The sequence below is a fragment of the Homarus americanus genome, unplaced genomic scaffold (genome assembly GCF_018991925.1).
Source record: "Homarus americanus isolate GMGI-L3 unplaced genomic scaffold, GMGI_Hamer_2.0 scaffold40248, whole genome shotgun sequence".
In the NCBI taxonomy this organism is placed as follows: Eukaryota; Metazoa; Arthropoda; class Malacostraca; order Decapoda; family Nephropidae; genus Homarus; species Homarus americanus.
Window position 1 is genome coordinate 8727595 of NW_024712526.1, and position 12496 is coordinate 8740090.

A 12496-nucleotide genomic window follows, 5' to 3' on the forward strand; every position below is an offset into this window, starting at 1 on the left:
TAAGTAAGAAGAACTCTCATCATCTAACCTAACCTCTTCAGGCAGGATTAGGGTATTTAATCATCAGATAAAATAAGCTGGGGTGCCTAATCTTCATATACAATAGTAAATTTTCTCAGTAAGTCAGTCATCCATAATAAATGATGAACTGACTGACTGAATTTTTCAATAAGAATTTCCTTAATGTTAGGAGTGTGAACCCAACCAACCAACAGACTTTAATGTGAATAAGGTGAATTAAAAGAATTGTGTCAATAGGAGAAAGAACACTACTTCATTGATAACGCTATAGCGGGTGATCCTCTCCTTGAATGGAGTTCTATACTGGGAGTTGCATAAAGATTTTTAATCGGGGGGTGATCAAAGCTATCTGATCTGTAATGTGAATGGAGTTACTATGCCCAGACTTAGATTTGTTATATGTATTTTATACGTAATAAATGTATTTATTGGGTTCATGATACTTTGTAATTCAAACAAGTGTATTACAATCTCTATGAACTAAGGACTACAGCTGTGGTATATTATTGTGTTGTGTGTAGTGAGTTGTGTAAAGTAACAGGGATCAACCAGATGAGTGTCTTCAGACCTTGTGGAAGGGGAACTCCATAATGGAATACTGTATACTATTTAGTCTGGCAATGAAGTACTGTATGAGGTTTGCATGAGTTAAAAGAAAAAATTATGTATTGAATGAAACCATTGGAATTTATGCTTTCCAGGAGTTTGAGGTGGAGCTAACCAAAGTCGCTGGATCGCTGGGCTTCACGCTACGCAAGCAAGATAACAGCATCTTGGGACACATCATACGCTCTCTGGTGAAAGAACCTGCTATTTCTGATGGCAGGTTACGACCAGGAGACAAGATTATCTCTGTCAACAACACCAACATGTGCAATTTGAGTCATGAAGAGGCCATCGCATTCTTGCGCACCTGTCCTGAAACTGTTACTCTAAAATTATACAGGTATGTTTGTCTTATTATAAATTTGGAATTTGACATATTCTGACTCGTTAAGCACAGTCTTTCAGCATAAAGCAGCGTGGATCAAGTTAGAGATTAATAATTCACTTTGTCTTTACTGGACAGTACTGTACTTCGGTTGCGTATATGGGGAAATGTGTGAAGAACATTTCCACATGTGACAAACCTTTATAGTCACTTCCTACTCTTGCCTGGCATTAGTCTCCCTTGTCATTTCCTTCCTTTCTTTAAGAAGTTAAAATAAACTTTACACCATTTTACTATTTTACCAGTACAGTATCCTCTTTTAGTTCTTAGTTTTATAATATTTCTATATTTTTCTTTTAGCATTACTTAATTTATGCAGTAGTATATCATTTGTCTGCACTTCAGACAATTTGGTGGTTTTCTTTTTAATAATTATGAATATAATTTCAGGGATGCCATGCAGACTCCTGTGTCTCCAGCCTCCCCCACTGAACCTGATGTCATCTTAAAACCAAAAGCTCTCCGTAAAGAAGCAAGAGACATGTTGACAGACTTGGCCATGAGAAAACAGTCCCCTGGCAATTCACTAAGTTTGGTTGGTGCCACAAGTTCTCCCGGAACTCCAAGAAGACGGCGTCTACAAAAGACACCCAGCCCCGATATCAAGAGTGTTGTTGTAGACAGTGAGTATGGAAGTGTTATGTAAATCAGATCCATATTAAAAATGGAATTTTTTTTTTCAACAATATTGCTTGACTTTCAAACTTTATTTCTTATAGTTCTGTTCATTTCAAGTGTTGCATTGAAACCTCTGTCAGTCACCTGATGAACCTCAGTTTTTATTTTTTAACACCAAGATTGGTTTATATTGTTATCCAATAGTATTGTCTCTATCCTTTCTCTTTTTTAAACAGTAATGCCATAGTCCCCTGGGAGTTGTCCTCTATAAGAGTGGCCTATTGACTGCCTATTCTGTATTGTATACACCCTTTTTGGTGTCGCATCATCAAGCATCCTTCATTATATATCTTGTGGTAATTTTTTCTGGGATCTGTGCTTCTATGACCTCTATCCATTAAAATTTCTGGTAGGTTTAAATATCTCATCCTCCTCTCCCCTGGGATAGAACTGTAGCTTATGATTATTTCTCTGTCCACAGGATGGGATTCACTGGTGAGGAAGACAGAAGAATCTCTGCCAGGGAGTCCTATATTAGAGAACAAAATGTCACTAAACAGCATTAGAGAAACAGACCATGAAACTTCTCCATTTGGTGATAGTCAGACCGATGACTCAACCTCCACAACTATCCGCTCAAGAAACTCCTCCGCTGCGTCCTCCTGCTCACTCACACCTTCCAGCTCAGAGTCATCCAGACCCAAGAGACCAAGCTTTTTAGATCTAAGTAATGGGCGCAGTTGTCCCCGCAAAACACAATTTACACCACCCCATGAAGTGGACCACTCATTCCCATCCCCACTAGGTGCTCAGTACCCCTCAGCGGACTCCTTAGATTCTGCCCCCCAATTGACTTCAGCTCACAGTGACACCCCAGCATTCTCTCACCTCCACCAGGGATACCACAGTGTCAACCTTGGGGCGCTCCATCAACACGAAGACCTGACACTCACAAATACCACTTCAGACCACAATATAAGTGGGCACGAAAATGAAGGGCCTTCTAATAATGGCTTACTGAAGTGGAAGGGGATTGTGTTTACGCCCGACGAGGAAGACAGTACATCGACAGAAGAGTCCGTTAAGGATGACGATAGTACTGGGGGATCACCCAAGTCACAAAAACCAAAGGTAGGGAACACTGTTTTTTCTCTTACCACTCATTAATTAAATACCAGGCCTGAACATTTGCTGTGGCCAACATCAACGACAACTCAATAGATACTTGGAACATTTGACTTTTCATTGGATTTAGTCTTAGTCTACCCAGAGACGTGTGGTAAATTCACAAGAAAACATGTTATAATCAAACATATGATTAACCTGCCTTCTTTTTCTCTCTTCCATTGCTTGAAGTTTATAATTTTTCACCTTGCACCTGTCTGTACATCCTCACATTTGTTTCATTTAAGTTCATTAGCAGATTAGCATACAGTATCCAGCATAGAGCAGTACTTTAGCTCCAGCTGTAGGTATAATTTTTTAAGGTTAGGTTCATTATAGTTATTAAAATGTTTACAACAGAGGACCTGTCTTAATATAATTCCTTTATTACAGATGGTGACGCTAGAACTCAACCGTGGGTGGAACAGCCGTTTGGGCTTCTCCTTACAGCCTCAAGGGGATGAAACAATCATCACAGCTATCTATGCTGACAGTGTTGCTGCCAAAGATGGTCGTCTGAACATAGGAGATATAATTGTAAAGGTAAGTCACAGAAGTTTCTTGTGTGTCATTTATTATCTCAGTAACTGCCTGGCTCCATAGTTCACTGGTGGAGCATCTGCCTTTTAAGGCAAACGAGTGGTGACAATTTCAGTGATGAATGTGGAGGATTGGGTTCCCTCCTTGTACAAAGCGCTTGTACTCTTGATCTTGACTATAAGAGGAGTACAGTACACTATTGGTGTTGGCTGGACTTACCAATGTTGTTGTAACAACCCTTGAGTAGACAAGCATCCCTTTAAGCCTGAAAGGGATGCTAGTTTAAGGGAATGCAGTAACATACTAGCTGTTTAAATGTTATGTATCAGGGATTAGATCTTGCCCTGCTACTCTTCATTCCTTCACTCTTACTGATATAACAAATGTGTTTGCTTGTGGTATATTTTGGCTTAATGATCATAGAAATATTCAGATACGTAATGAAAAAAATGTGTGAAGTAGCAAAAAATAGTGATTCATGTTAAATAGTACACACCTGCATCACTGACAGAACACTGAGTTGAATTAACACTCTTATTTCCATCTTTTTAGGTCAACGGTGTGGATGTCGTCGGCTGGGATTCAGAATCTGTCATAGACTTTCTTCGGAAGACCAGAGGAAAAATCTCACTAACTGTTCTTCAGCAACCAACCTAATTCAGATCATGCACATCCAAGGTACTTTGAATTTTGTTTTTATCCTCTAGATTTTTTTTTTCCATTTCTCTCATTCTCTTTTCTCTCTCTCTCTCTGATACCTCACTACCCTATGGATCTCCTCTCCAAGGGGTCGAACAAGGCAAAAGAACCTCCAGGCCACCTTATCCCTAAAGTGTTTCTTTTGCCCTTTCTTGATTTTACTTTTTATTATTTGATTGTGTAAAGAGACTAAGGTTGGCTTTAAGTAATATATGTATGGTGGAAAATAATAGCTGGAAGATAAATCAGGATAGAGAAAGACAAAAGAAGACTAATACAATCTTAAGTTTTTAGAAAGTTGTAGGAAAATTAATGTCGAATCTCTGATACAGTATACAGTTATGTGGGGATTATTCACTAATTTCAAAGAAGAACAAGTAAGGAGGAGGGAAGGAAATAATTTGCTCCTTGTAGTACTGCTACATTTCAGTAGTGTTTCCCTAGATGACAGAAAATTTTAACCTTATGAAATTAGATCAGCATTTCTTTCCTCTACAAAACAGTAAAATCAATGTCCTTACAAATAATAATTTACATCTGATGAATTTTTTTTCTTTTGTATTATTCATAGTTTGAGTAGCTACCTAACACATGGGAAGTGAGAGATATCAAAGAGTTCATAAGATATACTGTACGGTACTGTAATACTGTATATTATATTTGCTTTCATGTTGACAGTTTTGTACATAATCGATTGACCTTTGCTTAATTTTTTTTCAGATATTTGGGAATATCTTCTCATCATGGGCAGCTTGGGCACAGATGTCATTGATTGTGATGACACACATTACTTCTGGTTGCCAAGTGACTCACCGACAACAGTCAGGTGGACTCCTGGACCCCTCTGGCCATAGTACCACAGGCCTGGATATTCATGAAAAAACACAATGGCCAAAACAGAAGAGGGGCACAGCAGAGTGGTCATGAAGACTGTTTCTTTTCTTTGTTTGCAAGGGACATCATGGCCAGTCAGGGGGCAATGACGGCAACAGCCGCCATGAAATTCCAGGCGTGATATCAGCAAAATTGAGGCCATGATGTACTGCAGCTTTGCATGACACCTACATAGGGGGTCAACAGTATGGTTTCACTCTTTTGGGATCTATTTATAAGACAGCTGAGGCTTTTATTAACCATTTCATAAACTGCCAAGCGGATGAAGTGATAACTCTCGAGAACAGTGTAGCTAATGGTTCGTTGTATGAACTGAGTTTCTCTTTCTCATCTCTGTTAATAATATTACCTCTTGCATGAACTTCATTTTGCTCAGAATTAAATGACATGACCACCTGCAGGAAGCTCAGCTTACACTGCACAAACTCACGCATCTCCTGGTGGGCAACTGAATTATACTCTGAGGATGTGTCGGTGAGAGAGCCTTGCAGGCGTGTCATGCCACAAACATATACTGTGTACAAACGTTCAGATTACATACAAAAATATGAAGCTTTTTCCATTATGTAGGCCGTATTTATGTAGTGGACTTTACGAAGAAGCTTTATCCCATATACTGTACTTATTAGCTGGTAATGCTGCACTTATCCCTAGTGTAGTCCTGACGACTCACTGTTAAAATAGAAAAAAATACAAAAATAGAAAACCCCACTATAAGACAGCTGCATTGTTTCATTGTTTTAACGTTGTTGATATTTAATAATTTATCACTTCTACTGTACATCCATTTGCATAGGCGTCGGAACTGGAGGGGGTCACCTGGCTTTTGCGCCCCTTCCCACCCAAACATTGAGAGACTGCAATATTTTGCAGTGTATATCCCTCAAAAGAGCTAAGCACCATAAAATGTGTGCCACCAGTGACAATAATGTTCCTACGCCTATGTTGTGTTGTTTCTGTAAGACTGTGACTGTTTCTGTAAATAGAATACAGAATTGTAAAGAACAAATGTGCACTTGAAACTCCCTGTGCAATAGAAAAGCTTAGTGCCAAAGACAGTGACATCAGAGATAATTCTCTAATATCAATAACCACTATTTTATTTATAATTATTATTATTTTTTTTGCATGTGCCATTATTTTCACTGAATGATCTTCAAAAATCGTAACATTCCAACAGAAAACTTGTATCAGATTCATTCACCTCTAGAAGGAGGCTCCAAATGTCTTTCACCTCTAATCCTTTCTTGTCAAGAATTGTTGATTCTTAGATAATAAACCTAAATGAGACTTTTCCCTGGCTAATTAACAGCGAATTGAGCCTCACAGACTGGGTTAAGTACCGGCAGGGTTTGTAAGCTTTGTAAATCTCCGAGAATGTCCTAGAATTCAACGAGCTTCAACACTTGGGAACCCTGGTGGCTACGGCCCAGTTGTCACTTTTATAGACCCACTAGGAAAGGTCAAGACTATGTTATGAGATGTTATAAAATGTATTTTAGAATCATGTCACCAAATCTGTATATATCAATAAATAAATATATATTTCCTGTATGATATGGGTTATTTTTATGAACCTCTCCAAACTTGTATTTTTTAACGATGCACAGTACTAGAAGATCTCTATTGAGGAGGTAAGTTTCTCATGTATAAGTTTTATTGATACTGAAATAATTTGGAATTGAACTTTACATATGTTAATAATTAGATCCAAATGTACTGATAAAGAACTTTTTTTTTTTGCTCAGAAAATATACGAACGTGATGACAACACCGACTAGTCTTACATTGTTACCTATACTTGGAGCACCTCTTGAACTCTGCTGGAGAAAAGAAAGTTGGTTTGTGGATGTAAGGAGGTGCCTACGTACCTCCCACCTAAGCTGCAGGTTACTGTAACTGTGGAAGGTTAAATGTGCTGAGGGAGAGAGAGGTCTGCTACAGTGTGGAGCAGGAAATTGAAGGTGAGAGGAAAAAGAGGACTGTACTTGTAGCTACAACATCTAAGCTGTGTTAATGGATTGATGGGAAGTAGTAGAGCATCTGGATTGAAATAGGAATTATTAATTGAACTTACTCAGAACAAAGACAGTTCCTAACCTCACCATGATCTCACTAGGCCTATGTCATAAAGAAAGGATCTGCCAAAGAACCTACACAGAAAATTCATCATTTTACTAGCCATTCAGATGGTTGGTCTCTTCCTTATGACGTTTATTGGGATGGTTTTTATGAAGAATTGAATGCGTAGATTAGGATGTGTTTCCTTCCTAAAGTATTGTAGTGAATTATTAATAGTCCTTAAATATTACTGTGGGCGGAGAATATGATAATGGTGTTGAAGATGGAGGAGGATAGCAGATAATTTTCTAGCATGTGTGATGGGAAAGTGCTTGAGGATCTTGTGTGATGTGGATAAAACTTGAGAATTAGAGATATAAAATCGTCTCAGTTTTCCAGTTAGTGAAGACATTGGGATCACAACTAAAAGTGGATGTCGTATTATGAGCAGACGGATTTGAAATTAGATGTAGATTAGTGACATTGTAACTTATAATGAGTTTGTCCACCGATTATCCACATGAGATGAAAAAATAGGGAAAAAATAGCCTTGGAACACTCCAGCATTAACCCTTAAGACTGATGTTGCTCTACGTCCACCATAGGTTCCTTGTGGCTTACAGTGTTAATGCTGTCACCGTCACCCCTCAAATTATTACAACTCATTTCATTTGTAATATATGTTTATGACTCAATCCTCAGTGTGTATAAAGTTTTGTTTAACTATAAAAACTAATAATAAAAAACACATTAACAATAACAAAAAGTTTGATTACTGGGGATCAAATAATGATTTTCATTGAAATGGTTACTGCAGAGTACGTGTGATTTATTTAGCTGATCCAATGACTGCCTTTGTAAGTATGTTATGTTAAACTTGCTTAGCTAATCTATATTGTGCATCTACAGTATAGTGATAAATAAGAACATCAATAATTATCAAAAGAAATGAACGTTAAAGGACCTGGAAACTAATACTAAATTACTGAGACCTTATTTTACTCAAGGTTGTCTTTAAATTCGGTTACAATTGCAGTTGAAAATTTTTATTATAAACACAAAGCAACTGCTCAAGCACAATATTGATTACTACTACTGTATGTTAAATGGAAGGAAAATGCGGGGGTTAAAAAGGTACTTATTTGTTTCCGTATTGGCATGAATGACAGGGCAGTAACTAATCTAAATTTATCATGAATAAGAAAACTTTACAGCCACTTTAAGTTTGCACGTCGGCCTATTTCATTTGAAGAATAACCACCGTACTGCTAATCTAACATGACCTACCATTGACTTTGTACTTTAAGGAAATTTAATTAATAAAGATTTGTGGTTTATGTGTTATGGCAAGAGTGATGCCATGCATGATAATAAATGCAATATTTTCCATTTTCTATCACTAGGAAACATCAATAAACAGTAAAATACTTCTTATGTTAATGTCTTTACTGAAGTCACCTAGTAGTTATCTAATAATGGAGTTTCAAAGGTAATATTAAAAAACATAATTGCACTCGCTAGTGAGCAATGGCATGTGATGGTGGAGGTGGCGGTGGACCTGGTCATTGAGGACTGGAGGTTGTTACAGTGCAGGTGTCAGCTCAGTGTTGTGGTAGCGGCGGTGCGTGGAGGGTGTAGTGTTTTTGTTCCTGCGCGGTGATCACTGGAACATTTTCTCCTCATTACTTCTATAATAAAACCATCTGAGGGAAATAATCACACTGATAAGAACACAAGAAAGTGATTTGGTTTCGTTCTTGAGGATTAATGATGGCTGTTTGATTGTTGATAAGGTAAGTGCTTGACGTGTGTTTTGAAGTGGACACTGGTGTAGCATTTATGTCCAATTAATGTTAACTACGGTATTTATTCTCGTTACGTTAACTATGTAAATAAAACTGATATAATCCCCATGCATATTCAACATATTATAGTTCACCAAATAGGATCTTTGAAGGAATCATCTCTGTATTAGGTCATCATGGATCAGTTTAAGTAAATGTTAAGTGTTTGCCACCGCTACTTTGTTTCTCTGTGATGCGGGATATTTGTTGATATATCCATTTAATGGTAAATGCAGAAGATAACGTTACGCTATTTCACTTAATGATTAAACTCACCAACACTGCCTGTGGGGTTAAATGAGGTTAGCTTTTAGGTGGTTAATCTTAAGGTAAAATAAGCTGAGGGGGTAATATTCTGGTATGTTTACTGTACTGAGTATTGGTTGCATCTCCGTTGGCGCCCCAGTTTAAAGCTCCAGTCGGCGGGGGGCTGCAACCACTTCCCTTGTAATAAGCGACAGGTGGCTGGTGAATGGGATAGCATATTGTTAATGAGGCTTTCTTGCATTATCCCCCCCCCCCTCTCTCTCTCTCTCTAATACCGATATAGTTTTTAGGAAGCGAGCGTTTGGTCTTAAGTTGCTTTGATAGTTTAGACAAGAGTGAGGCTTGCTGAGTTTGCGTTGTGTAAGGCATGATGGTTAGATGTACTGGTAGTGTATAAACTGAGGATTGATTAGATTACGTGGTATAAGGTGAAGATTAAACACGGACCGTAACTATTAAAGTTAACCGAGGGTTATCCCAGCTGTTTTTGGTTTAGCAAAACCTGGTTTGGGCTGTATTGGTAGCGTCTGGTACGGCATTTAAAAGGTAATTTACCTAACCTAAAGATGCAACATATGACGTACAAATTGTGATATATTTTTAATATGCCGATTTTGAAAGTAATTTCCTGCTGCATGTGCATGTATTACTGTTCTTTGGTGTAGTCTGTGAGGAGTATACTGAAAATGAATATTATGTGTTTGGATACCTTCATGGGTTGTACTCGCATTGCATATTTCCGTGAAGGTATTGACTAAAGTTTCAAAATCTTACCGTCTCCAGTAGCGAACTTGCTTCTCAAGGACACACACGCCTCGTATATCACCGTTATAATTAACTATAATAATGAATAGTAGCAGTTGTAACACCCGGATACCTCGTGTAGCCGGGCGTCAGTCTGGACAAAAAGAAGACCGCCCTGACAGCATTCGTCTCTGAGGAAGGTGCAAACTGCTGCTGACTAGTACACGGTAGTAGGTTTAGAAAGTTGATATTGAAGAACCAGTTGTAAGTTCTTGGGTTTGGCTAATGTGGTTAGAAATTTTGTGAGCGAAATTATCTCCTGGCTCCAGTTTTTACAATAGTTTTAGTCAAATAGTGGTTTAGTCGGTTTCGTAAATAAGGGGTGTGGGTGGGTTTAGGAAGGAATTTGGTGATATTGAAACTTGTCTCGTTGCAGTGCCCGGCCAAGATTTTGCCAGAGAGTTGAAGCAGGTGGGTATTAAATTTTTTGTAAGGCTGGAAATTGGTGCTACTATAGCTTGCGGTCTATAAAGATAGCTTTAGATATCCTAACCTAACCTTATCGCCGCAATGTTTCGATATCATGACTTTAAATATTTGGAATGAATGATATTTTTCCTTTTTTAGCTTAGGGCATTACAACTATTGTATAACCAGGACTTGTTAAACTGTCTGGTTCCAGCGTGTTCAGGATAGCTAGCTTTCCTCTGGCGGAGCTAAATCTTGTTTTTCTGAAAGTCTTTATTACACCGTTCTATAAATCAGTTGTTGACTCACCAATGAAAGTTAAATTCTCGAGATACTAAGCATGAGGAGTGACGTTGTGATATAATCTTAATGACTTGAAGACTTCTCGTACAAGTCGCTTCTTTGATAATTTTGAGATGTAAGTATCGACTTTTATTAATTTTCTGAATATCAATTGAATAAGTACCGTGTTGATATTAAATACTCGGGAATTAGTACCGGCATTCAACAGAAGATATTGTTTGTTTTTATAAATTGCCACCACATAGGGAAAAGTAGGTATAGGTTAGATTAGGATTGTTTATAATAGGTCTGGGGAGCTAAGTTGCACTAGATTATTTGAGGTTTAAGTTAGATTGAGTTCCGTGGATTTGTTAAGTTATCTGAGTACTTTGTTAAACTAGGTTATGTGGAGTATGAGTTTGGTTTGATTACTTGGGGTTAGCTTAGATTAGGTTTTGTAAGGTTAGGTTATGTTGATATACGTAACTTGATGCCTTAAAAGAAAAGGGTGAGAAATGTTATCTGTACATTTAGTGTTACAACTTTGATAGAAGTGAAAGAAGATGAAAGATAAATGAGAGAAATAATTATACAAGTTCAGAGATAAAACTCATACAAGTGAAGAAAGTAGACGCGGTGGAGACGGAACTACAAGGCGATTGATTGACGTTGACCACCCGTAGACCATATTTTGGTTGTGGTGATAATGATGGATGCGAATGACTGTGGGTTGAATGATAATGGCGAGTGATAGCAATACAAGTGTTCCGGCGGCATTTCATTGGAGGAGGAACTACAAAGTGTGTGCAACAGTAGTAACTTGAATGTGAATGGTACAATAAAAGTAAAGTACTGCTGTTGAAAAGACTGGCCATGTGTGACATCAGCAGTGGTAGGTATGAGAAGGCTCTTTTGAAAGATTCTTACATGATAAATCACTTGTTATCCTATTTACTAACTTGTTGACTATCTTATTTATTTACTGTTTCATTTATTTACTTTATTATGTATTTATTATTGTTGGGGGATTATTTGATTATGATTTAAGACGTAATTTTGTCATCACAGGTGCTTGGCGGCCACGCTTGAGTGCATTTTGCCAGTCATTGTAGTTATATTAATTTACTCCTGCATATATAACTCATTGTCTTTTATCATTTATTTACTCACGCATATATTTATCTACTAAGCATTGTTTAATATTGTGTGATTGGCTTTTTGGATATGTTTTTATCTTTTATCTTTCCATGTCCCTGATAATAAAAACTTGCTCAGTGCATTTTGTTGCCACATGGACAATGGGAGAAATCACGTCTCGTAAACTGTCGAGATCAAAGTTAATAAGATCGCCTCCTGCACATGTTTTGCGTGTGGATTGTGAACCAGTCGATGTTTTTACGCCAGGATGGTGGGCTGTGGTCCTGATACTTTACTGATGAAAGCTGAAACCGGTTTTTTCTTTACCTAGCAACTGCTGCCCCCCTCATACACTGGGTGCATTAGTTCCTGGTACGCTGGGTTTCATATCTACGATTGGGATAAATTTTAAATCTTGTTCTGAATATTCCCTTACGTCCAAGAAGCTGAAACACTTGAGTCATTCTCGGGTTTAGGTATTCGTAATAGCCTAACCGGTCCTTGATTTCATCTAACCTATCGTAAACTTGACCAATTTCAAGGTTGATCCAGGGGGTAATTACTGCTTTGGAAGATACACTGAAGTTACAACAGCGAAATTTTGTAAGGAAACTTGAAGCCCACAGGACATGATATATACGCAGCTCCACTATGGTTTGACACAGTCTAGGACCACCAGTTAAAATGAACGTTTACTTATAAGGAGGAAGACATACCCGGTACCTAAGATTTTTTCTCCGTCAACGGTTAATGATCTCAAATATCT

The 12496-nt window shown here is 37.9% G+C and overlaps 2 protein-coding genes across 4 annotated transcripts in view; both read left to right on the top strand.

Annotated features, from left to right (window-relative positions):
* LOC121862143 (multiple PDZ domain protein-like) overlaps nt 1-6484 on the top strand; it is a 29805-nt gene extending 23321 nt beyond the window's left edge. For all 3 annotated transcript variants that reach the window (XM_042360225.1, XM_042360209.1, XM_042360218.1), the window contains exons 6-11: nt 723-967; nt 1403-1635; nt 2112-2761; nt 3188-3337; nt 3887-4012; nt 4754-6484. In XM_042360225.1, coding sequence (XP_042216159.1) covers nt 723-967; nt 1403-1635; nt 2112-2761; nt 3188-3337; nt 3887-3991 — 1383 coding nt within the window. In that variant the 3' untranslated portion in view covers nt 3992-4012; nt 4754-6484. The remainder of the gene's footprint in view (nt 1-722; nt 968-1402; nt 1636-2111; nt 2762-3187; nt 3338-3886; nt 4013-4753) is intronic.
* A 2087-nt stretch (nt 6485-8571) lies between these two features.
* LOC121863611 overlaps nt 8572-12496 on the top strand; it is a 48430-nt gene continuing 44505 nt past the window's right edge. Inside the window, exon 1 of the mRNA XM_042362347.1 lies at nt 8572-8781. The gene's annotated coding sequence lies outside the window, so the exon portion shown is untranslated. The remainder of the gene's footprint in view (nt 8782-12496) is intronic.